At 45.9% G+C, this 24,806-nt stretch overlaps 1 protein-coding gene across 5 annotated transcripts in view; it reads right to left on the bottom strand.

Annotated features, from left to right (window-relative positions):
* Positions 1-24,806, bottom strand: part of tns2a (tensin 2a) — a 63,229-nt gene that overhangs the window by 6,731 nt on the left and 31,692 nt on the right. For 3 of the 5 annotated variants that reach the window (XM_083920067.1, XM_083920069.1, XM_083920071.1), the window contains exons 4-25: positions 20,669-20,707; positions 20,210-20,251; positions 17,494-17,543; positions 16,848-17,031; positions 16,517-16,567; positions 16,291-16,413; positions 14,216-14,280; positions 13,711-13,794; positions 12,896-13,008; positions 11,567-11,627; positions 11,154-11,229; positions 10,706-10,835; positions 7,504-7,569; positions 7,230-7,346; positions 5,523-7,091; positions 5,087-5,252; positions 2,460-3,703; positions 2,193-2,324; positions 1,903-1,998; positions 1,689-1,766; positions 1,322-1,399; positions 1,067-1,235 (exon numbers count right to left, since the gene is read on the bottom strand). In XM_083920067.1, coding sequence (XP_083776193.1) covers positions 1,067-1,235; positions 1,322-1,399; positions 1,689-1,766; positions 1,903-1,998; positions 2,193-2,324; positions 2,460-3,703; positions 5,087-5,252; positions 5,523-7,091; positions 7,230-7,346; positions 7,504-7,569; positions 10,706-10,835; positions 11,154-11,229; positions 11,567-11,627; positions 12,896-13,008; positions 13,711-13,794; positions 14,216-14,280; positions 16,291-16,413; positions 16,517-16,567; positions 16,848-17,031; positions 17,494-17,543; positions 20,210-20,251; positions 20,669-20,707 — 4,733 coding nt within the window. The remainder of the gene's footprint in view (positions 1-1,066; positions 1,236-1,321; positions 1,400-1,688; positions 1,767-1,902; positions 1,999-2,192; positions 2,325-2,459; positions 3,704-5,086; positions 5,253-5,522; positions 7,092-7,229; positions 7,347-7,503; positions 7,570-10,705; positions 10,836-11,153; positions 11,230-11,566; positions 11,628-12,895; positions 13,009-13,710; positions 13,795-14,215; positions 14,281-16,290; positions 16,414-16,516; positions 16,568-16,847; positions 17,032-17,493; positions 17,544-20,209; positions 20,252-20,668; positions 20,708-24,806) is intronic. The other 2 variants (XM_083920068.1, XM_083920070.1) reach the window with 2 other exon arrangements.

Raw genomic sequence — 24,806 nt, 5'->3', positions numbered from 1 at the left:
TACCAACAAATACGAGTACCGTATTTTTCGGATTATAAGTCGCAGTTTTTGTCATAGTTTGGCCGGGGGTGCGACTTATACTCTGGAGCGACTTATGTGTGAAATTATTAACACATTACCGTAAAATATCAAATAATAGCCCGGGCTGTTATTTATCTCAGTCACGTAAGAGACGAGGCGTATATCAGCAATCGTCACACACACACACGTCAACCAATCAAAATTGGGCGGGGGTGGGTCATCGCAGAAGTGCATTGTGAAAAAAAAGATGCTAGCTGCTACTTCTATACCGTTGAGTTGGCGGAGTTGTTCAGAAGTGACAGCGAGGAAGAAGAGTTCAGTGGATGTAGTGATTAGCAGTGACAGAGTGTTTGGTAAACGTAGAGCGTGTTCTATATGTTATAGTTCTGTGTGATTAGCAGTAACAGAGTGTTTGGTAAACGTAGAGCATGTTCTATATGTTATAGTTCTGTGTGATTAGTGACAGAGTGTTTGGTAAACGTAGAGCATGTTCTATATGTTATAGTTCTGTGTGATTAGTGACAGAGTGTTTGGTAAACGTAGAGCTTGTTCTATATGTTATAGTTCTGTGTGATTAGTGACAGAGTGTTTGGTAAACGTAGAGCATGTTCTACATGTTATAGTTCTGTGTGATTAGTGACAGAGTGTTTGGTAAACGTAGAGCATGTTCTGTATGTTATAGTTCTGTGAATGACTCTTACCGTAATATGTCACGTTAACACACCAGGCACGTTCTCAGCTCGTTGTTCATGCGTCATATAACGTAAACACTTATTCAGCCTGTTGTTCTCTATTCTAGTTTTAGTTTAAATTGCCTTTCAAGATGAAATATCGTTTCTTGGTGTTGGATTTTATCAAATAAATTTCCCCAAAAAATGCGACTTATACTCGAGTGCGACTTATATCTGTTTTTTTCCTTCTTTATTATGTATTTTCGGCTGGTGAGACTTTTACTCCGGAGCGACTTTTAATCCGAAAAATACGGTAATTAAGATAAAGCAACAATGTCACTTCATGTGGCACTGATCCATGGGGCGTCTCTTACCTGCGCTGACTGTCAGTCAACGTGATGCCCTGGGATGTCACCTTGAACTGCACCACAGTGGCGGCAGGGCGCGGGTTACGTCCCAGTGAAGCATCCGTTGCCTTGGCGATGGCCTGGGGGCCGGTCAGAGACTCTGTTTCCACGGAGTTCAGGTAGAGGACGTTACAGGCTGAGGGAGGGACAGACAGAGAGAGAGGATGATGCATGATGACCACACCTCAGAAGCTTCGCTGTGTTAAGGAGCATGATGGTCACCTGCGCCTTGTTTCAGCAGGTCAGCAGCCGTGCTGATGTTATTCACGGGTGGAACCTCCGGCACCTCTCCTATCAGATCTGGGATCGATAAAATCACAATGAGTTACAGCAAATAAAAGAGTATTTCCTCTCAAATAATTGAAAGTTCATTCCTTAGAGCGCTGTAAGGTTTAAAGGATCAATCTGTTCAAACTGGACTCATTTCAAACAATTGGTAGATAAGCGGAAAGTGAATCATCCTCTATTTTGACAATCTATTTATTGTTAATTTTATAGACGAAACAACTCATAGATAAAATAAGCAGGAGATGAATTGATTGATTAACTGAAAATATGAATTAGTCCTTAAAAACACAGGCGTACCAACCTTTTTCTGGAATCTTAAGAGCGCAGGGCAAAGAGATGGGCGTGATGGAGTGTTGGTAGACTAACGCAGACAAGCTCCCTGTGGAGAACAGATACCAACACTTAGATTCCCTAACAAGGTGTAAAAATAATGAAATTTTCCCAAGATTCCTATGAAACATTTGCCTTGAAACACAGACATGAACAGCACCTCAAGCTGGAGCAGTAACACTTACCAAAGTAGGGCTCATTCTGACACCCTTTGATCTTGACTCCTCGAGGGCCTGTCTCTATCAGGAAGTGTCTGACCAGCTGTTCCAGAGGATCGCTCACTGTAACAGCAGAGATTTACTGTAAACAAGTTGCAAGAATCATTGCCTATTAAGAACGAAGCGACTGATGAGTAAAAGTAAGTAAAACGTCACGTAAAACATCCTGAATAGATAGATTAAGCTGCTCTTGCGGAGCAGGGGGAACAACATTTTTGAAAATTAGATATTTAAATGGTGCAAACTATCATTTGTACCCTTGCTGCTGTGGTTGTTGGCATTGGCAGGAGGTGAAGCCACCTTCAGGGCCAGGCCGTAAGCCCCCTGGAAAGAGTTACTGTCCCTGATCAGGAAGGTTCCTGGCTCTCTCTCCTTCAGAGCTGCGATCGCTACACCCAAACAACCAAAACGTTAGGAAGTGTATATGCAGAAATATATTTGATCATGGCAAACAAGATTATTTGTTAAAATTAGGGGGGAAAAATAAAAAAAGGAATAAAAGGGCTTCATCCTCTCAGACCTACCTTGCTCTCTGGAGATGCCAGGCTTGTACCAGAACCTTGAACTGTCCTGGACAAACTTCACACTGACCCTATTCCCATTCTCAATCTCTGCAGACGACACTCCGTCATTTTTGCCTGCAGGGGGTGTAATTTCTCCCACCGTGGGAGAGAATGTGACATGGAGCTGATGCTGGGTGGTGCTGGCAGGGGAGGAAGGCGCATGGCCCATGGCTGGCCTCAGAGTTCCCACCGCGTCATTGGGTGAACCCGACTGGACGGGCGGGTGGCGCTTCTCCGGCAAAGGCGGCTGGGGGTGAGGGAGTGGGATGGAGATGGTGGAATAATTGGAGTAGGAGGACTGACAGAGCTGAGGAGTGTGAGCGGTATAGCAGGGCCTTTTGTTAGTGTCCTGAGCTATAGGGGGTCCGGCAGCGCTGTGCTCCATGCCTGGGTAGTGGTGGTGTGGGGGTCCGTGCTGCTGGATGTGGTTTGGATGGTGCTGGTCAGACCCACTCAACATCAACTTCCTACCCAAAGTGGCAAAGCCAGGAACTGGGGCATCAGAGACAGGGGAGCCCTCCATACTACTGGAGGCCGGCTGGGGGGATGAAGGTGAAGCTTGGGTGGGGGATGCAGGGGCGTTGAGGGTGGGGGTGATCATGGGTTTTGCGGTTTCTGGGTGAGGTTCCCTGGTTGGAGAAGAACCGATGACCTGTGCCGGGGTTGGTCTTGTCAGACCGGTGGCTTGGGTTTGGGTCTGACTCTGAGGCTGGGACACTGCCTGTGCTACAGTGGAAGGCAGAGCAGCAGCCTCTGAAGGATGGGGGGTCTGGACAGTGAGGGAGCCAGGTTGGGGGTGTGTATCTGGTGCAGACGAAGAACAGATAGGGGATGAAGGAGCCTGGCAGAGTACCTGGTTTGATGCGGTTGGTGTTGCAGAATCAAAAGAAGAAGTGCTCTGCGTTGTCGAAGCTGACGGTGTATTGGGGCTACAGTGCTGCTGGTGGGGAGCAGTAGGGGATGAGTCTGTCGGTGCAGTGCAGTGGTTGTGAGGTTCTGCTTTCACAGGTGTGGTTGCGTGTGATTGCATGTCTTTGGTCGCCTGTGGAACAGATGGCGGCTCTGTGCTGCTTCTTTGGCTCTCCGGGGATTCCTGGGTGATAACATCTGCGTGATAATGTCCGTCCTGGGGCAGGGAAGCCTCGTAGTCACTGCTGAGGATGTCCGTGGTCCGGATCTGATACTCTCTGCCTCCTGGACTGGGGCTTAAACAGACAGACATGAGGATACTGTCAAGGACTTGCTTGTGATCTTATCGAATCTATTGTGATCATTACCCTTTTTTCTAATTTCTTTTTTTACCCTATTGCTGTAACATGCGACCTGTATCTGGACAAGGGACACGAATGTGATTGGACTGCGATCAGATCAGTCAAATCACATCTGAAAGGGGTCTGGCTCACGTTATGATCAGATCTTTGCCATGTGCATTGTGATAATAATGGATTGGATTTATATAGCGCCCTTCTCAGTACTCATGGCACTTTACAGAGTCCAGTTTCCATTCATTCACACAGACATACATGGTGCTGGTGGTAAACTATGATAGTAGTCACAGCTACCCTGGGGCAGACCGATGAAGGCGTGGCTGCTTATCAGCGCCTACGGCCCCTCTGACCACCTCCTCAAACATACAGCAGTCATACACATTCACACGGGGCAAGGTGGGTGAAGTGTCTTGCCCAAGGACACAACAACCATGACACATAACAGATAATAAGGTTGCTTATTAACAGCAGGTATTAAGGCCCATGGATCAGATACCATTATCCAGATGATGTATCAAGATACATATCACATGTTGAAGGGATATTTTGGACATTTTGAAGTGTGGTTGTATAAGATACCATCGTCAGTCCCTTCAGTCAATATCAGTCGGCATGAACCCATTTTAGCAGAACAAGACAGGAGTGCCAGCACAGCAGCAATGTACCTCTGTGGACGGGGGCAGCAGCAAAAATGTATTGTCGACACCTAAATAAATCAGTGTAGGTGCATGCTATATCTAGAGTATTTTCACTTCTTTATCTTGCCTTCAGACAGTCGTTTCCTTTGTAACTACATTTTCGTAACCTTCTGTATTCCCACACACAAGCACAACAGTTGATCTGTGGCGATGCGACTGACAAAATGTAGTCCCAAAGGAAAGGACTGTCTGAAGGCAAGACATGGAAACTTATTCTAAATATATATACTTAAATTGATATAGAATTGCTTACATGAGCCTTTTTTAGGTGTCTAAAATACAGTTTGGATGCTGCTCCTGTCCAAAGTGGGACATTGCTTCCCTGCCAGGACTCCTGCCTGCTTCTCCAAACTGGGTTCATGCAGACCATTATCTACTGAAGGTAGTACATTGACTATGGATATGTGCCTCATACAACCCCACTTTAAGATACCTGAAATATCGCTTATATATATATCGATATTTCTTATCTCACTATAATCTAATAATTCACTAATATCTGTATCTGAGTATCTGTATCTGTCTGTCCTTAATCATAATTCATGTTGGCTCTAACTGGAGAATGAACATTCACTACTTCTCTCCACCCTGGCGGTGTAGTAAAAGAGTAAGCGTGGAGTACCTTTCGTGTGTGCGTAGAGGGCTGCTGGTGTGGACAGGAGTGGACGGTCCAGACATGTCAGACGGGGTGGAGCATGCAGCGTGGACATCCCTGTGGACCCTCTTGAAGGAGCCTTGGGTAATGTGATCCCTCCAGCCCACGCTTTCACCAGAGCTCCGAAGGCCATCTGACAAAGCAGCCAACAATGGATTACATTTACAAAGACGTGAGCTGAGTGCAGACGTTATCAGCATATGAGGGTTGTATCTTTTGCTGCCAATGTTTATTCAAAAGTCAATTTAAGTCGTGCAAACATCAAGAAAAGGTGGTGAAATGACATAAATTGCGAGTATTAATGTGCAAGGCATCTGTCTGGTTAAGCATAAATGATTCAGAGCATGCTGTTACACATGCTGCCGAGGGGAAACACACAAGTCTCTGTTTTAACGGGACTCACCAGTGTGTGAGTCAGAGCCGTATGACTGCTGTGAGTCTGGATGGTGATGGTTATGCTCTGCTGGTCCGTTGCCATGGCTGCAGGGCCCCGTCATGGAGGAAGAAGGGGGCAGCGGGGACGTGGACTCAGACTGGTAGCCCGAGGCGTAGCCCCTGCTTTCGGACGGCGAGGGCTGGTAAGGCGAGCAGGGGTACACCTGACGGGGCGTTTGGTAGCCGCTGCTGCTGCTGCTGTACTTCAGGTCCAGGTGGGAATGTGCGTGGGACCTCGATGCCTCTGGATAAGCCGGGTGACCCGATGGCAAGGGGTCAAACGTGAAGGCTGGTAGATCGTGACCGTGTGGGCCGTAGGAGGCTACGGTGGCCCTCCTGTGCCAATACTCAGCCTCTCTGTCCCTCTCCCACTGCAGCTCAGCCTCCCTGTCTCTCTCCCAGTGGAGGGACAACTCTCTGCCTCGTCTCAGTCCAGGATCCCTCTCCCAGTGGAGCTCTGACCCTCTCGGTAACTCTGCCTCCCTGGCTCTTCTAAGCCCCACCTCCCTCTGCTGAAGCTCCGCCTCTCTGTCCCAATGGAAGCTGTCACCTTGGTCCAGCCTCAGGGTGTGATAGGCCGCCGAGTCTTCTCTCCTGATGCTGCAGTCTCTGCAAGGGCAGCCAGGGGGTGGCAGACCATCCATTAGCATTATATCATGGTAGGTAGGGCTGGTGGAGGGTTTGGAGTGGTGTGGGTGGGGATGGTGGTGGCTGTGAGGTGGAGGAGGGTGGTGATAGGAGCCATACTCGTCTTCTCTACAGCATAGGCGTCCAGGGGCAGACAGAGGGTGGTGATGTGGGTGGTTGTGAGAGTGAGGGGTAAGGTCTGGTGATGGGTATGGGCACATATGTCGGGATGAGGAGGCCTCGGAGCAGGAGCGGTGCAGGTAGTGCGGAGGGCAACTCTGGCGGTCCCACACAAGATCTGGAGGTGGAAGGGACTGGTGGGAGTGGGGGCTGTAATGCTGGCACAGATCCATGTGTGACGGAGGAGCAGCTGGGTTGGGGCTGGCAGAAGGGGTCGCCCCGTGGTGCCCATTGGTGCCGGGAGCCCTGTCGAGGCAGTAACCATTAGGCATGAGGAGGGTGCGGTCACAGCCGGGCTCGGCACAGCGCTGGGACCGGTAACCGTCCCGGCAAGAACAGGAGCGGTTGAGCCTCAGCGTCCCAGTTCTCTCAGAGGGCAAAGAATCTCCATCATCCAAGATGGCGGTCTCTCGCTCTCCATCACGGTTTCCCTCTATGCCTCCAAGAAGACGGTCGAGCTCCTCTCTCTCCTGTCTGGTTGGGGGCAGCGGGCGAATGGACTCCTCCTGGCGCTCAGCATGGATAGACGATTGGTTCAAATGGACAGAATGGGCTGAGAGGGCAGAGTCAGAACCTTGAGTGATGAGATGATTGGGTCTGTCGTCTTCAAGGCCGGCCGCCGGGCTGACGCCATTGGTTGAGGTGAGAGAACCAGAGCCTGGACCCCGGCGCTTCTTTATCTGAGCGTAGAGACTGCCGTCTACAGGACCTCTGGTGTGGGCAATGTCCGCTTTAAAAGAAAAAAAATAAGGTCCGCTTAACTCTCAAACCGACTGTAATCACTTTATCAACTTTTTATAATCATCCCTCATTGGTAATGGCTTAAAATCAAGCTGGGATAGAATATGAAGAGCAGTAAGTGCGTTACCCTCCAGGCTATCCTGATAACGCTGGTTAAAGTTCTCATAGGAATCCCAGCGGACCACAGGGTCAGCAGTGTTGTAGTCGACTGTGACAGCAGGGTCGTTCTTCTGGTGGTCACGGCCTGAAAGACAGAAATAAACTATATTTGTTCCCTTATGTCCCCTTGAGTATTTTGGTTTTTATTTTTGACCAAGCCTTTTAGTCCAGTTGAGCATTTACACGGATTTGTTATTGTACCCCTTTGACAAACATGTGAAGCAGAACAGACAGTAACAGACCTTTGATTTTCTCCGGTCCAGACGAGAAGACAAACTCAACTGTGGCATCAGATGGAAAACGCTCGTCTGGGGGAAAGAAAAGAAAAAACAAAACATAAAGGGAGAATATGCTACAATTGTCAAAGACAGAAAGAGAGCTATTTTCCCAACAGAAAAAGATACTTATGGAAGTTTTGGTAAATGGACTTGTACTTGTATAGCACCTTTCTAGTCTTCTGACCCCTTAAGGTGCTTTCACAGTGTATGTCACATTCACCCGTTCACACAGACATTCACACTGGTGGCAGTGGACATCTACATACCATCTAATGTACCATCTAAAGCAATTCGGGGTTCAGTGTCTTACTCAAGGACACTTTGTCATGTGGACCGGGGGAGGTCGGAATCGAACCGCCAATCTCTCAAATGTAAGACAACCCCCTCTCTCACTGACCCACAGTCGCCCCAGTTTTAAAATTCTCTTCTACCAATGTATATGTAGGGTTGGACGATAATTCAACACGATAATGTAGGGTCTTAATAATGAATGGACTCTTATCATGATGAAAGCATATATTGAGATATGCTGATATACAATTACATTGTCTAAATTGATAATTACAAGCACATAACTCAGTTCTCAGGGAAGGGATACATTTGAAGTTTTCGTTCTTGTGTTTACATACACTACTTTACACACTTATTATATCACGCTATTGTGCATGCATGTAAACATAGTACAGCTAAAAAAGTTTTTTTTCTCCATAATTTCACTTGAAACTGTTTATTTTGCACTAAAGTTCTTAATATAATGAGAAAATAATCAGTACTTTCCTTTGGTAAAGTACTATGTGGTGTAGTATAGTCTAATTATAGACTAATTATTTATGAAATTACCAGAAAACATGATATGAAATAATCTATATTATTTTAGTAGATTTTGGACATACGGTCCAGCCTGACGTAAATGTCCTCTTCTCATGAGACACTGATGTGGGGAAGCCCCAGTCCAGAAACACATCAACATATCAAATATACTAGTAGAAGAAGAAGAGGAATTCCTTTATTTGTCCCGCAACGGGGAAATTTGATTTTTTCACTCTATTATTATTAATCATGTTACACACACAGGCCTGAAATACACACATGCACAGACAGGACCTATACATGCAATTAATGGCAAGATGTCAGAGCGAGGGGGCTGCCAGTGACCAGCGCCCCAAGCAGTTGGGGGTTCGGTGCCTTGCTCAACAGCACCTCGGCAGTGCCCAGGAGATGAACTGGCACCTCCGGGTTCCCAGCCAAGTCACCTATGGACTGAGCTACTGCCGCACCACTGCTGAGCTAATACCTTCAACAGATGTGTTCTGAGTTGCATGAGGCCACAATGGTGTGTTTATGTACATTTGTAATGAAAACCACACACACACACCACACACACACACACACCACAGACCCACAATCAGCTCCACAGACTGTCTTTTCAGAGAAAGTGAAACCAAGGAGGAAATGAGGTAATGAGCATATTCTGTGTTATGGACAGCAGAGCAGTGCTCACATGGCCTCCTTTACCCTCTCTGAGGGACAGTTAGACACACTTGCTTCCTGCATACACAACTCATTCTCTATAAACTCCCCTCCAGGGAGCTGTTATTATGTCCAGGGTGGGGATTAAGCGCCTACTATTAAGGGATTTGTTCAACCACAGTATCATGAGGCCGTTTTAGGTAGCAAACCGCTGTGAGCGCGTTCCCACAATGCTAATTTCCAAAGGTGATGTCATTTTGTTGTATGTGTTCATTATCCTGCAACTATCCTAAGATTATCCAAGGAACCAGGTACCTAAAGTCTAACGTCCAGGTAAAGTCCACTCTGGCCTTAAGGCAGCGTTACCTGTGCACATTAGGAGTGAGACTGTGTAACTTTTGAACGAATAAACAGCAAGATCATCAATCTTTAATCAAAAGATGAACTCATAAGCAGTAAAAAGCACCTATTAGCAAAAGTCATAATCACAAATCTTTTGGTCAATACTGTGTTCCCGGTTATTTAACACTATGACTCATCGATGACGGAAACATCATGCATTTAAGACAAGAACTTGTCTTTTTATCAATGAATTTTGTTGAACTTTAAATATAATTCAACTGAAAATCACATTAAAAATCTAAATAAAGAAAAAAATATATATATACATTTAAAGCTGAAGATTCTTTATTTTTTCCATATTTGCTGAAACTGTTACCACATAATAACAGCACAATATGAAAAAGTCATGTATCTCTACAGGGGGAGAAGTTCAGCATCCGTGAGGAACTCGGAGTAGAGCCGCTGCTCCTTTGCGTTGAAAGGAGCCAGTTGAGGTGGTTCAGGATCATCTGGTAAGGATGCCCCCTGGGCGCCTCCCTAGGGAGGTGTTCCAGGCACGTCCAGCTGGGAGGAGGCCTCGGGGAAGACCCAGGACCAGGTGGAGAGATTAGATCTCCACACTGGCCTGGGAATGCCTCGGGATCCCCCAGTTAGAGCTGGTTAATGTGGCCCGGGAAAGGGAAGTTTGGGGTCCCTGCTAAAGCTGCTGCCCCCGCGACTTGACATCGGATAAGCGGATGAAGATGAGATGAGATGAGATGTATCTCTACCTCCACCTGCTGTTCTCTGCGTGCTTCTAATGACATGTCCTAGATTCACATTAGATTACATCATTACAGTATTTGTGACCCCTTTTTACCCTTAAAGTAGTCATGTGATCCATTGTCTCTCATCTCATCTCATCTTCAACCTCTTATCCGGGGTCGGGTCGCGGGGGCACCAGCTTTAGCAGGGGACCCCAAACTTCCCTTTCCAGGGCCACATTAACCAGCTCTAACTGGGGGATCCTGAGGCGTTCCCAGGCCAGTGTGGAGATATAATCTCTCCACCTGGTCCTGGGTCTTCCCTGAGGCCTCCTCCCAGCTGGACGTGCCTGGAACACCTCCCTAGGGAGGCGCCCAGGGTTCATCCTTACTAGATGCCCGAACCACCTCAACTGGCTCCTTTCAACGCAAAGGAGCAGCGGCTCTACTCCGACTTCCTCACGGATGGCTGAACTTCTCACCCTCCAATGTGATCCATTGTGAGTAAGAAAATATCGATTATAGCCACTTGTACTGCATATACAGGAAACGTGCTGTACTCCAGGGGCCATGTGCATCAACCATGTGTACACACACCTATATAAACTTACCAGTACAAGCTTCATCCAACTCCCCTTTGCCAAACCAGAGCTGGGACCCGTGGATGGTGCAGGTGTGGAACTGCAGCCTGAACACAGTGTCTCTGTCGGCGCTCTGAGCTCGTCTGTGGTAGCATTTGACCTGCAGAGGGCGGCAGAGAGGGAGGAAGAAGAGACTCGGCTCAAAACACATGTGGGATAATGAGGGCTTCATGTTCCTGAGTGAGTGACTGCTACACTTTCCAAATGAATGACTGCACGAAACAGACAAATTATGATTCCATGTGAACTAAGTGACAAAACCTTTTCCCACACCAACATGTATATACTAGAGAAAAGATACGTCAACAGTAATTATGTATTTCCTCTGTCTTGCCCATAAAGAACTATTGAGTCCTGATAACGACCCCGACCGTGTCAGAAGCCCTCTGCCTGTCATTTCCCTCCCATGTGAACTCACCATGATGTCACCCTTTAGCAACAGTGCTGGTTCGATGGTCACGCACAGCCGCCTGCCTCCAGTGCCCTGCAGGTCACTGTAGAACACGCAGCAAACACAAACAAGCCTGTTAAATAACTACGACAAACACAAGCAGATCCAGTATGTGACCGTACGTGGAGAATCTGAAACACTGCTATTGAAATTATCGACTTTAGCTCTATTTTCCTCGTGTTTTCACTTGACAGTGGCTGCATTCACATCGGAGAGGCTTTGAGGTCAACAATAAAGTTACAAGATGCCCTCTGTGTGATCTTCTTCTTGTCTCTTTTATCACTCTGTGTTGAAACTTCAACACACCCCAGAGCCAACAAATAGACTCTGGCTTACAGTATCTGTGCTGTCAGATGGATATATGACAGTAGGATACTTACTAAATGCCTGAGGTGTAGACCAACTGCATGGACTGGTAGATCTTCAAGAAGGGGAAGTAACCTAGGAGGAGGAGGAGGAGAGAAATTCAGACATAGCGAGCATTATCAACATGAAGAAAGAGGAATGTGCCGTCTGCCACCCCCTCCTTCTGGACGTGATCAGCAGATTAAAGATAAACACACTCGTTTGTGTGGGCGGAGGGTGAATGTGACCACTTATGAGCGCCCTGTAGTCAGCAACATTGCTGTGATTCAGCAGGAGAAGCGTGTCAGAATGCCGAGCCAGGACAAACATCCCATCACATATATGTACGTTTGATCTGAGAGCAGAGACACGAGCAGAGAGTTCATCCCGGGTCACTTAATCGTGTTCACGTTCACACTGTGTCCCTCTGTCATGTCTTGGTCCTTTCCCCCGAAGATGTAAGACAGAGATTATGCTCTTTATTTTATTTTTACGACAATTTATTTAATGCCCGAATAGATTAAAGTTCTTCATTTTAGTCTATGGACTTGGTGAAATTAGCAGAATGGCATACGTGTGGCTACATCTGGTTTTCACAATAAGGTGTTAGAAAAGGGTATATACTAATACATAAATGGAAATAAGTAATATTAAAAGGACTGTAAGAAGTGTAACACATGCTAACTGTGTCCCTTATAAACTGAAAAGAAAATATGACTAAGGGCGCCGAGGCCTACGAGTGGTTCTGACGTCATCGTCGGACATAGAAAAAAGAAGGAGGGACCATGCGCGGAAATTTAAAACCATGGCGGCGAAAGGTTCACGTTGGTGTGATGCGGAGGTGGAGTGTTTACTGCAGATTTGGTCGATGAAAAGATTCAAAAACAGTCGACAAGACACACAAAAACTCTGAGGTCTACGAAAGATTTATAAACAAAGCCACGCATCGCCATGACGTCATCGATGCGTGTGAAGTGTTACGGCGTGATGACGTATTGGCAGCAAGAAGCATTCTCAGGGCCCAGGCAGTGTGAGTACAAACGGGCCTGGGGGGGGGGACAAGTACCCTAAAGCATGGGGCACGGTACGGACAGACAGTGTGAGTGCCCCCTAAATAATGAGGGGAAATGTCTTTGTTCTTTAAATTTTTGGGTTTCTGGAGAAAATAAATAATTCCTGACGATCAACCGGTACGTTTGAGTTGAGGACATCTCTGATTACAGACACAAAATCAGTCTCTAGAAGGGTACGATTCAACGTTTGTATTAACAAAAGAAAAAAAAGCAAAAGAAGCTAACATGCAATTGAAATACTTGAAAATCGAAATACACATCGAATCGGCACCCAAGTATCATCAAACGCACCTCCTTCCCCCTGGAAGTTGGGGAGTGACGGGATGAGAACTTGGTGGAGGAAGAGAGGGCTGCTGTTCATCTTGATCGCCCCGGACAGCAGACCCCCAAAGTAATAGATGTACCTGAAAGAGACGGATCGTTGTGACATCGAGATAAAAATGCAAGATAGAAAATAACAAAAGCAGATGGAGACTTAAGATGGGGAACGAGGATCTTTTAAAAGAGAGCAGAAAAATGCAAACAGCCCCCGGAGCAGACGATGCTGCTGTCAGATAGCCAGCCGACACTCAGGTAGGTAAGACGGGAAAACACATTTTTCTTCGGGTCTGAATACTTCTCCTGAAACGATCCGACTGTTGGTTGAGAGATGACTTCTTATGTCTGTCACGGTTGAACTTGACTCAGGAACATTCTTGAATTATTTGACGACCTTTAATATGAAATTCTGTCTGTCTGTCGCTCTTCCAGGGGAGCTACTGGACGCCCCGTGCCTGTTTTTGATCATGAAATAATGTAAACATAACAAATGCACGCAGCCTGTATTTATCAGTGAATTACACTCCATTACCCTACATCGTTCTCTAGTTTTCTTTACATTGACGGACGACCACAAAGCTTCTTTCCTTCTTACAAGTCAAAATGTCTGATGTGAAAAAGGCCCACACCTGAGATTAAAGAGCAGTTGTGCTGCACATATGTAGAGCTTGAAGCTGAAAAGCTGTTTCCTCTTTCCCTTAAATAGGATGCTTAAAGGGGATACCCTCGACCACCGCCCCCCCTTCCCCTGCTGCCAAGTTCCCCTAGTTGCATCCCGTGGCCTCTACCTGTTTTGGGACGGCTGGAGGGAAGAGGACACCTTATCTTCGCAGAACTTCCTCATGGCGAGAGTACTGAGAGCCTGGTCCGCCCTGCACACAGAGGCACACAGAGGCACGCAAACACACCCGCACACACACACACACACACACACATCATGGGACTTGGACCAGACCATCTTGATGCCAGAAAGTACATGGAGAGGATACAGCTGGCATTGGCCACAGGATAAACCAGTTTCCACTGTTCCTTTGCAAAATCCACTGGGCTTAATTTATCAAACGACTTATCAACAAAGTCTGAATGGAAATCATTGTGCAGCATACACTTGAACTGGAACACATCAGCCACTAGATGCACTGTTGCAATCTGTTTTTAGACAGACTTGGCGCGCACACGTGAACACTTGAATTTACATCTTTGCACGTCAGTTTAATAACCTTTAACGTGTGTGGATATTCAGATGAACAAGATGTCAAATTGTGGCTGTCGATGTCCGTAACGCACACTCACCCTGCGGAGATCTTGCTGTAGTGCATGTAGGCTGCGATGATCACGCCCGTTTTACCTTTGTTGCCCTGTAGGAGGGAGAGGGAACAACAGGAAACAAAGTCATGATGTGCTGATTTCATCCTTTACATCCTCTTATATGTGACAGCTTCTTTACTGCACGGTTTAATTTGACACAGAGACACAATTCAGCGGAGAGAAGGGGACATGTGATGTGAACAAGCAGTTGGAACTCAAATTAAAAAGCTCCCTGCAGTGTTTTTTTTCTCACTTTGTACTTCCTGACACATTCCTAAGACATTCCAGCTTCAAGATCCAAATGGGACCCCTCCATTAACCAATAAGAAGGCTGCACCTCCACACTGAGCACAAATCAAAGCTGCTTCTGCTCTGTGCGTCTCAGTGGAAGATTCTTCATTGACTAAAAACGTAGTTTATTCCCGTCCCTGGCATTAACTGCAGCTGGGAAAGAAATGCCTGTAGCTGGAATGTTCTGGAAAGTCTGCACACCACAGAAGTAGTCTGGTTTTATTATTTGAACACTTCCGACCAAAACCAATGAATAAAACATCCAGACAAGCCGCGGGAGCTCGGTCGCCCTCGGAGTTAGCTGGTCAGTTTGGTAGCGGTGGAAAAGTTCATATTGCCGCTACTTCTCTGAAAAGATGACGGGGATGCATCAGTAAATGATGTGTAACCACGTGGAAGTTAAACACGGAGGTGACAGAGTTTGATGTAGAATGAGTTCACTTTCTGACCTATTCAATTATATGGTGCACTTCAATTTTGGTTTTAGTCAAGTTATATTTGAACTACAATATCTAACGTAATTTATGATGTCAATAGTGAATGGATATATTAAAGCTGATTAATACAAGCAAGTGAAATACATTGTAATAGACATACATGCTCATATTGATCCGTGATGACAGGCACAGAATGTAATCATGAAAAAAGCATCCAGGTGGTCAGTTCATTATTTATGTCAGGATCCCTGTCCTGTCAGGCCTTTCCCTCTTCCGTTTGGGCTTGGTTTGTCTCCCCCTGTCTTGTTTGTCTGGAGCTGGAAGGCGTGGCCCTGCACAGCTGTTGCTGATTGCCCTTATCCACACCTTCAGCATAAAAAGCCGGATTTGAGACACATTCGGCGCCAGACCGTTTCCTCATTTAAGTGGTACCTTGTCTCATTGGTTGGGTTAGGTTTACGTATGCTTGTTTTTTTGCTCCGTGTTTGTTTGTTTGTTGTTAATTGTTTCTTTGTTCCTTGTAGTTGTAGTTTCCAGAGATCCTGTTCCCTCGTCTGTTACCCTTGACCGTTACCCCGTCGTCTTTTGTTTTGTACCTTCTGCCCTGTTACTGGACACCCTTGTTTACCTTATTAAATATTTGTTTAAAACCGTACTCCGCTTCCGTGTCTGCATTTGGGTCTCATTCCTCTGAATTATTCCCTGTACCGTTCATGACGATGGCGGCTCCTGTAGGCGAGGACGACTGGATTGGATGAAGTTGTGAGAACGGACCTTGTCGGAGATGCTACGTCCCTTTTTTATACAGTCTATGGATTCAACTCATGCCTGACATTTTTAGATATTAGTTTAGTTACTGCTGATGATTACCAAACATTAAGCTTCTTTGTACCGAAGGCTTTTAAATAACTCTTCCTAAATAGTTTTATAGCAAAATATAATGTTCATCAACTGTTTTACAGCAAATGTTGCGACCTCAGAACAGTAATGTGTGTAGTATTATCCTACATATTCATGAATTCAGGTAGCCTACATTCAGCTGGCCTCTGTGCCAACACTGCTACTGTTTGCCAGACAGCAGCGGCACATGGAGCTCCTGACTGATTTTCACTGGAGCGGCTCTTTGATACTAAAGGACTTTGTCATTTTAACACCATTCATTTTAAACAATGGCCAGCAAAAAACTAGTGAGTAAGGACTTTTTACAAATCAATATATGTGCTTAAAATACTTTACTCATTACTACATGCCAATACATCTGTCTGTTTCAAAGTCTGGGAAACAGTGGGACGCCCGTTTGGAAAACCCCCGGCGGCCTCCCTGAACTCTGACCTTGCAGTGCAGGACCACCACGTGTTGGGGGTCAGAGGTCAGCCACGTCTCCATGGCTTTACATATGGCACAGATCTTATCCAGCGGTGGGGCGTGGAGGTCGGGCCAGCCAAAGTCATGAACCTGTTGGTTGAGATGGAGGGAGAGATCTTGGGTTCAAGCAGATTACACAAAGGCGTTGAACTGAAACGCAGAGTTACGCGAATTACAAGAAGAAAAGTTCTACCTTTGTATTTAGTCGGGTGATGTCGTGGCGTCTTTCGGAGAGGTTCAGGAGCTGAGACAGAAAACATGTTTATCACTCTGGCCAGTTCACATTTGAGTTGTTTTATCATGGGTGTGACAGAAAGAAACAAATAGACCGCTAATTCGTGGGTTGCCACCATAAATGTATTTTGCGGCTTCCTGTGTGTGTCGAAACATATTGTCTCTGTAGTGCAAACAAGCATCTTCTAAGGGGGGAGGTCAAATCACTGCTGTAACAAACCACAGACAGACTACGGGACAACCTATGAAATGGTCCGTCATTACTGTGTGCCGCATTTCTGTTCCCTCACCAGAAATTTGTCCTGGTGTTTGGACTTGAGCATGGCAGCCACCTCCTTCAGGTTGACACGATATCTCTGTTCCTCCAGCTTCGGGGGGAAGAAAACGGAGATGATCCTCTCGGTGATGTAGGTCAGGTCGAAGTCGTAGTGGCGCTCCATCACTCTCTCCATCACACGGTCCACACTGAAGCTCCTGGAGGAACAGAGAAGGAAAAAACGGAGGAGAAGGAGAAGGAAGAGAGAGCAGGGGATCGGGCACGCAGAGAGACAGAGAGAGAAAGGTGGACATGGGTCAAAGTGTGAGTGTGTGTGGCAGCTCTACGTGGATGTGCTTGACTGGATGGAGAGAAAGAGAAACGAGAGGATGAGAGGAACAGGTAGAAACTGGATCCTGTGTGTGACATGTAGGTCACATTAAAAGCCGACTTGTTCCACCACATGACTGACGCTAAATCATCCTGAAAGACGGAAGGAGGCGGCCATTAGTGTGAGGAACAAGTGGAGGAGGACAGAATAAACACGCTGATTAGAGCGGAGCAGTGCAGATGTGGAAACCCAGACGTTATTTGATTTCTGTAGAAAGTCACTCTTCGGAGCAGAGCGACAGGCACTTCAATAACAAGTATCATAAAGAAATGAATGAGATAACCTTTACCTTGGCAGGGTGTTTCTCTGTTTGGAGTAGGTCAGAGACTTGGTGGACCCCTGTGAACAAGAAACAAAGCATACAGGTGGTTAATGAGGCCATCCCATAACCCAAACACACGGTCAACTCAGACGCTTTATTGCTTTTATTTAATTTCTACTAGGGATCAACCAATATGGATTTTTTTGGGCTGGTGCTCGATGACAGATACGGACTGACGATGTTCTTGAGCTGATATTCGGAGCCGATTCTACTTTTGATCCCTCAATTTCCATCCTACAAATTTCACAATGATGATTACAAATGTTATGAGTCTCAATTTAAAAAAAGGAACAATTATTCAACTTATAAAGGTGTCTCCAGCCTGTCTTTAAACAATGCCAGGACAAATCTATCTTGGAACTCAGTAGCCCGTATCGGCCGGTGTGATACACCTAAAAAACGCAAATACCGGCCGCTAATATCTGACGCTAATATCTGGCGCTAATATCTGGCGCTAATATCTGCCTGCCGATGTATCAATCTATCACTTATTTCTGCATAATGGAGTAAGTAAGATGAAGTAATATGAAGTAAGATCAACCATACAGTATTTGTCTACAGTTTTAATTAAGGAGGGAGCGGAGAGGAGTGTTACCACTGATGAAGCATCGAGAACGCAGGGCTAGTGAACATAGTACAGATGATATAATATTTTAAAGGTTTTCTGTCTGAGACAATTTCAGGGATGGAACATATTTATCAAAATCACTGATAAAAGTAGGGCTGTCCTCGATTAGCGTTTTTTCCCCAGCTGAAAGCACAGGCGCTGCTCTGAAAGGGCCCAGCTGGGAGCGCTTGATAGCACTCTGGAGGTGCAGCTTCGTTTTCAGCTGAGAGGCGCTGATTTTGTCCGGTTGCTATGATACCGAATATGTGCAGAAGTAAACACCTCGGCCCTAGCTCTGGATGAAGAGAAGGCAGAAGCACGTAGGGAGGGAGGATGGACCCACAGGTCTGTGTGGGTTCATACATGGAAACTCAGAGGCTGGTAGTTTTAATCTTTTCACCACTGTTGCATGACGTATATACGCTGCACTCCCATTGAAAAGCATTACAAAAATATGCTGGGCTCTGAAAAAAACATTTTGGTGGACACATGGCCTTAAGGGTTAACTAAAGAAATCTTTAGTTGATGAAGATAAAAGACCCTAGATAAAGACCAGATAGTGTCAAAAATGTTGTGATATAGAATCATCAAGAAGAATTGATTTTTCCATATTGTAATAACCATCTTTGAACACTGGGAGTGCTAAATAACATCGTCTTTAACTTCTTCAGCCTCCTGTCTAGACCTGACGTCTACCACCTCCAACAGGGGGTCCAAAAATGTTCCTTTTTTCCTTTGGGAGCGGAATCAATTTTGGTTCAGGGACCAGTACCCGGGATCAATATATGTCAAAACATGTAACAGGGTCACAGGAGCGCTGCTGGTGCTCTTGCGAAGGGTAACAGATCAGAAAGAAAAAAGTGCAGGCCCTCAGATGGGTTCGAAAACGTAAAGACCCTTTATTTTAGTGGGTAAACTTTGAAACACCATTGCGTGTCGGCTTGCGCCTTCCTCGGGGTGTATGCAGACAAGAGACGCATCAAAGCAATTATAGTGAAATCATGTTCCACTGTGAATCCTTAGATCTGTGCAGTGCTCCTCCAGGCCTGCAGGAGGACCGGGCAGGAGCAGTCTGGAAACACCATCAGGGTCCTGGAGAGATTCTACTTCTGAAATAACCAGAGCCAACGAACAAACCAATCTGACCACTAACAGGATAAAAATATAACAATCTATCATAAACCATGGATTTCAAAGTGGAGACTATACAAGAACCGTCATGCAACTCCATGTGCAGACAAAACAATCCGACTGAATATAAAGACATATGTCAAAACATGATTCCATTAAAACAACATTGTTCCCTTTATCGTATTTTCCGCACTATAAGGCGCACCACATTATAAGGCGCATAGAACAGACGCTACAGTCGAGGCTGGGGTTACGTTCTGCATCCATTAGATGGAGCTGCGCTAAAGGGAATGTCAACAAAACAGTCAGGGGAGGTCGTCTTGTTGCTTCCTCCACTTCCGCACCATTGATATGTTCATGTTAAACTCTCTGGCTGCTGCTCTATTCCCGTGTTCTACTGCGTGACTAATGGCCTTGAGTGTAAACTCTGCGTCGTAAGCGTGTCTCTTAACAGGAGCCATTTTGGGCTCTTTACACAAACACACACATGGAAATGAAACGGCACGCTTTGCGCAGTCATATATCTCAACATGCACCGCGCGTTACTTCTTCTACGGGGGAAAATAGAGTCGGCTATCAGACATCTCATTATATAGTATGCAGGCTGCCATTAAACATGCTGAGCACATTCAACAACACATTTTGATTTGAATGACTTCCTGGCTTTTCCTCGAGCACAACTCTCAGAACAAATGTGTCTGATGTTTTCCTAATATGGCATGTGATGAAGCCTCTTAGTGTCTGGCATTGCTCTGTCTTTGTTTTGTTTAGTAGGTGCTAAGTTCCTGTCAGTGAAGCCACAAACAGGGTTTCCCTGACAGGTTTGGAAACAGCATGGCACTGGGGACACGTGGGGGGAAAACAGAGGAAAAGGGAAGATGCAGAGGAAAAACCATGGGGTTTAGGAAGACAAGGAGAGATGATAGGAGGTTAAAGTGCGCTCACCAGGTGCTGGATGTGTCGAGAAGGAGCGGTCCCTCTACGCTGCTGGATGCAAGGAAGGAGTGGTGAGAAGAGAGGAGAGAAGGGTGTGACGAGAAGGATGGTGAGAGGAAGTCCGGCAAAGGGGGGAGGTCGAAAGGAGGTGAGAGAGGAAGAAAGAGGAGAGAAGAGAGGGAGACAGAGGAAGGAAAGGAGAGTTAATTAAACAAACAGACTCTCTAATGGATAAACATTACTACTTCCTGTAGCAACATCAACCATTTTTTTCCTTCTAGGCTGGAATCCTGCAGTGCTCCAGGAATGAACCCGGCTCAAGCTGGGTCGAGAGTTGAGGGCTCGGCTTCCCAAAAGGAATTCAGCAGAAGGAAACCCGAGAGTGGTTTTTGGGAAGCCATACGTTGAAATAAGGCCAGACACAGAGTCGTCTTGTAAACAGAATGCTATTGAGGAAAAGAGACTCACCAGATCATTGGTGGGAGCTGGGATGCATGCTGTGGTCACCTGGAACACACAAAGACAGCCACATGTGAATGGGAGGTTCACACACACACACATACACACGCACGCACACAAACACAGAAAAACAAACAAGCATCCCTTTTGCTTCAGGTCAGAGTTGGTAGATGATTGAGAACAAATGCTTCCCCAGACAAAAAGATACAGATGGAAAAATCCACAAATAAAACCGCACAGTCAGTGACTGTTGAATTTAAAGCTCACATTAACTCAGACGGACTCAGACGACTTTATTAATCCCACCAGGGGCAATTGATTTCAGCAGCTTGCATACTGGCACAAAACACAGTATAAGCATGTACACTCAATAAATACATAGTTGATTAAAGTAAATGAATACATAAGCTGCACATGTTTAACCAATAGGATGTACATGGTAAAAGGAATACGATAAATACGATTATAAAGAAATTAAGAAGTGGTAGCAGAGGTGTTTACAGGTGTTTTTTAACCTTCAGAGAGAGCCTGGCTAGCTGTCTGCCGGTGCTTCTAGTCTTCATGCTGAGCTAAGCTAACTGTTTCCTGGCTTCATTTTTAACTGACAGACAGGAGAGTGGTTTCAAACCTCCCATTCAACATTTGGTCTCCTCCTGACACATTTTAATGGACGGTCAGGGGAAACAAACCTTGACAAAAATGATCTTAAAAATGAATTTGGCCCACCAATCAACAATAACCAGTAAACTGCAACTGTGTCTCTGCGCAGGAACGTGTAATTGCCAAAAATAAACAGGACATTTTAACTTTGTATCTCAATTTGTCAACTGCTGCCGGGAACACTGCCCTTCTGAGATTAGGATTTCACCATGATCGGGGGGAGCTCAGTGCAACTTGGTGAGGCCAGACTGGGGGAGGAGAGTGACATTTTTAAGAGCTACATGATGATGAATAGATCCCAAACACCGTCTGCGAAACTACTTTGATGCACCGAAGTGCAACATAAATACAAGTGCAGCTGATGTTTGAGAGCATGTTCATGAAATGTAAAGTATGTGACAATGTGAAGCCAAACACACAGCTGGAGGAGCACACACACACACACACACACACACACACACACACACACACACACACACACACACACACACACGCACACACACACACGCAGAAACATAGACTGACACATCCAACTCCCGTGTCTGTTATGGGCCTACAGGTCAATGAACTGTGACCAAAGGAAGCAGGAGCTGAACAGCAGCCCTAATGAAGGGGGCTGAGGGCCACAGTCATGCTTACGTAACACAGGCACAGGGACACACACATGTACACACACACATACACACACACACACACACAGCAGTGTTCCCGCTACATGGCCCTTTTTTGGACTGTTTATGTGGCTACAGGAAAAGGGCAAGGGCTTGTGTATATCTCATTGTGCACAAAAGGGAAGTTGGACAGGCCCTGAACTTGTGGGTGTGTCACCACAATATGTGTGTTTGTGTGTGTGTGTGTGTGTGTGCATGTGTGCGTGTGTGTTATACAGTTTGTGTTAATGTTTCTTTCTTCCCTTGTTTCTTAAGAACCAACCCAGGTCTCTCCATGTTGCTTGTGCGTAACTACAGACATCAACAGGAAGGCAGAGGAACAGATAATGAGCTAAATCCAGACTCGCCCTGTTTGACAGAAGTCGCAGGAAGCGGGTTCACGTCGGGCTATCAAGTGACAAACAGGACAATGTGTCTGTATGACTCACTCTTGAGAATCAATGTTTTGTTTTTTGTTTTTTTGCGTCTCCGTAGGGAAATGAATATCAAATCTTATCCTGTGTTGTGGTTCTTTTTATACCCGGCCTGCACCCAATTCATGACCGGAGACGTTTGAGCTGCGTCGGCCTCCTAACGTCTCTTTGTTCCCCTCTGGCTGACGCAGTTCGGTTTCATCCAGAGCCTATAAAACAATGCATTGTGTTCAGTTATCACATCTAAAGACCCATGAAAAAGTCAGTGAGTTTGACTCTGCAGAAACACAGCATGAAACTCATCTGCCATGGTAAAAACGCGGCTTTCTATCAGGTCCTGAACCCTGAACCGCTGAACCCTTCTTCTGTCATTCTTGTCAACTAAATCTTCAACTACCATGGCAAGGAAGTAATTACCTCACTGTTTCCCTCTTTCTACCCTGACTCTTATTAAGAATCAAGATGTCCCTTTTTCTGCCACTTTCATCTGCTTTCTCTTTCGATTGTTCTACTTTCATTTTACTAACATTTAGCCAAACCTGTGTCTCTCAGAATAACAATAATCAGAATCAGTGGCCTATAAAGCTGTTGATTGTGATATATATTTTAAGATAATCTGAGGATACCAAGAGAGGAAATCGTAAACTGGGAGAGTCCTTGGGGAACTGGGACGTTTGGAAAGTACTGTATCACTGAATCAGCAAACGCCTCATTCTGTCTCCGCGGGGCTCGATGTGCCGAACGTTCAATAAAAACCATGGCACCACCTCCTGAAGAAATCCGGTGGTACTGTAGGAAAATTCAAGCAATTCAGCGATTTAACCAGCTTCTAACAGGACAAATGAAAACCTTCTGGAATCATCTACTGGTTCCAGTCTCTCCTCGCTAAGCCAATCCTGGAAGCAGTCCACAACGTTTCAAATTTCCAGTTGTTATGACTACGGTTACCACATTTTGACTGCGGACCCTTAACTGCTTTTATTCCTGAACGCACCATGAGTCAGGCTTTAACCGAGCTGACACTTTCACACTGCTCGTCGACCCATTCCTTCGTCTTTTCGCTAATCTTTTAACCCTTTCCTCCTCCATTTCCCTCTCTCCCGGTGCCCAGCGAAGGGGCCTGCCGAGGGGGGGCAGCTAAGCCAGAACAAACACACCACACCAGATTCCATCTCCCCCGGCCAACACTTACGCACAAACTTCCTGCTGAAAGACCTCCACCCCTCTCATCTCGTTCCCTCCGTTTTTCCTCCCCGTTCAAATCCCTCTTTACTTGTGCTTCTGCTACTTTTCTCTTCCGTCATGTTATACTCCTTCCAAATGTTGTACTTTGAACTTCCTCGTCTTTGTCCCTCTCTGTTGTCTCTTTTCCTCCGTATGGTCTCTGCCATTTTTTTGCCTCTTCATTTTTTTTCTTGTTGTAGCATCTCACTCCAACTTATCCTAACCACCCCTCCCTCTCCCTTTGTTTATCCTCTCCCCCTCATCTTCTCTCAGTCTCAATACTTCCTTCCTCTTCATCCCCTCCCTTGTCTTTTCTAATCGATTTCCAACGAACACCTTTTTGTTTGTCTTCCTCTCACCTCTCCGCCTCCTACCTAGCTTTTTGGAAATCTTTTCATTGACGCCTTCCTTTTTAAACCTCCACTGTTGTTTTATGTCTCTGTGGTCACTGGTCTTGAAGTGTCTTAAAACTGGAAGGTCACAGCTTCGATCCCCAGTAACCAAATATCCTTGAAAAGGACAAAAAAAACACGACTAGCTTGTTCTAACTTGCTCTGCAGTGCAGGTTACATGCCTAAAGTGGTCTGAATGCGTGCAAGGTAAACACTGAAGAAGCACAAGAAGAGTAGCATGACTGAAAGTGACCAATATGACCCGAACAACATGCATATTACTTACTTTATTACTGTTATGGTATTATCATTTTTCTCTGTACATTCCTCTCAATACACTTTTCCCCAGCTTCTCATTCACTCAACGTAAAACTCTGCCCACAGCTGCCTCCTCCCAGGTGGGTCCAGCTGGTCTACTCTCAGAGAGCCTTGATCCCCATAACCCTCTCCACCATCTCCCCCACCCCCTCCATCTCCATCTCCCTCTGCCAGCCCTCTGTCCTCTTCCTCTCTGTCCACTTTGTTTTGCTGCAGTGGCCCTGGCTCCTCCAGCTCTTTACATGTTCTTTGATCCATCAAAGCCAGAAGAAGCAGAGCTAATGGATAATGCACAGCTCTTTACTCTCATGAACGCATGGCTTAAGAACTGTGGGCTCCGAGAGGGATAACTGGGGGTGAGGTAGCAGTCTTGGTATGTTATTAGTGTGAGAAACGAGTGTGTTTGTAAGAGCCTGTGACAGTGAGTTTGAGAGCGACTTTTAGTTGTTACAGTTATACAGCTGCGATT

Source organism: Echiichthys vipera (assembly GCF_963691815.1).
Source record: "Echiichthys vipera genome assembly, chromosome: 9".
In the NCBI taxonomy this organism is placed as follows: Eukaryota; Metazoa; Chordata; class Actinopteri; order Perciformes; family Trachinidae; genus Echiichthys; species Echiichthys vipera.
The sequence above is the reverse complement of the archived record's forward strand: the minus strand, read 5'-3'. Positions and strand labels throughout refer to the sequence as shown.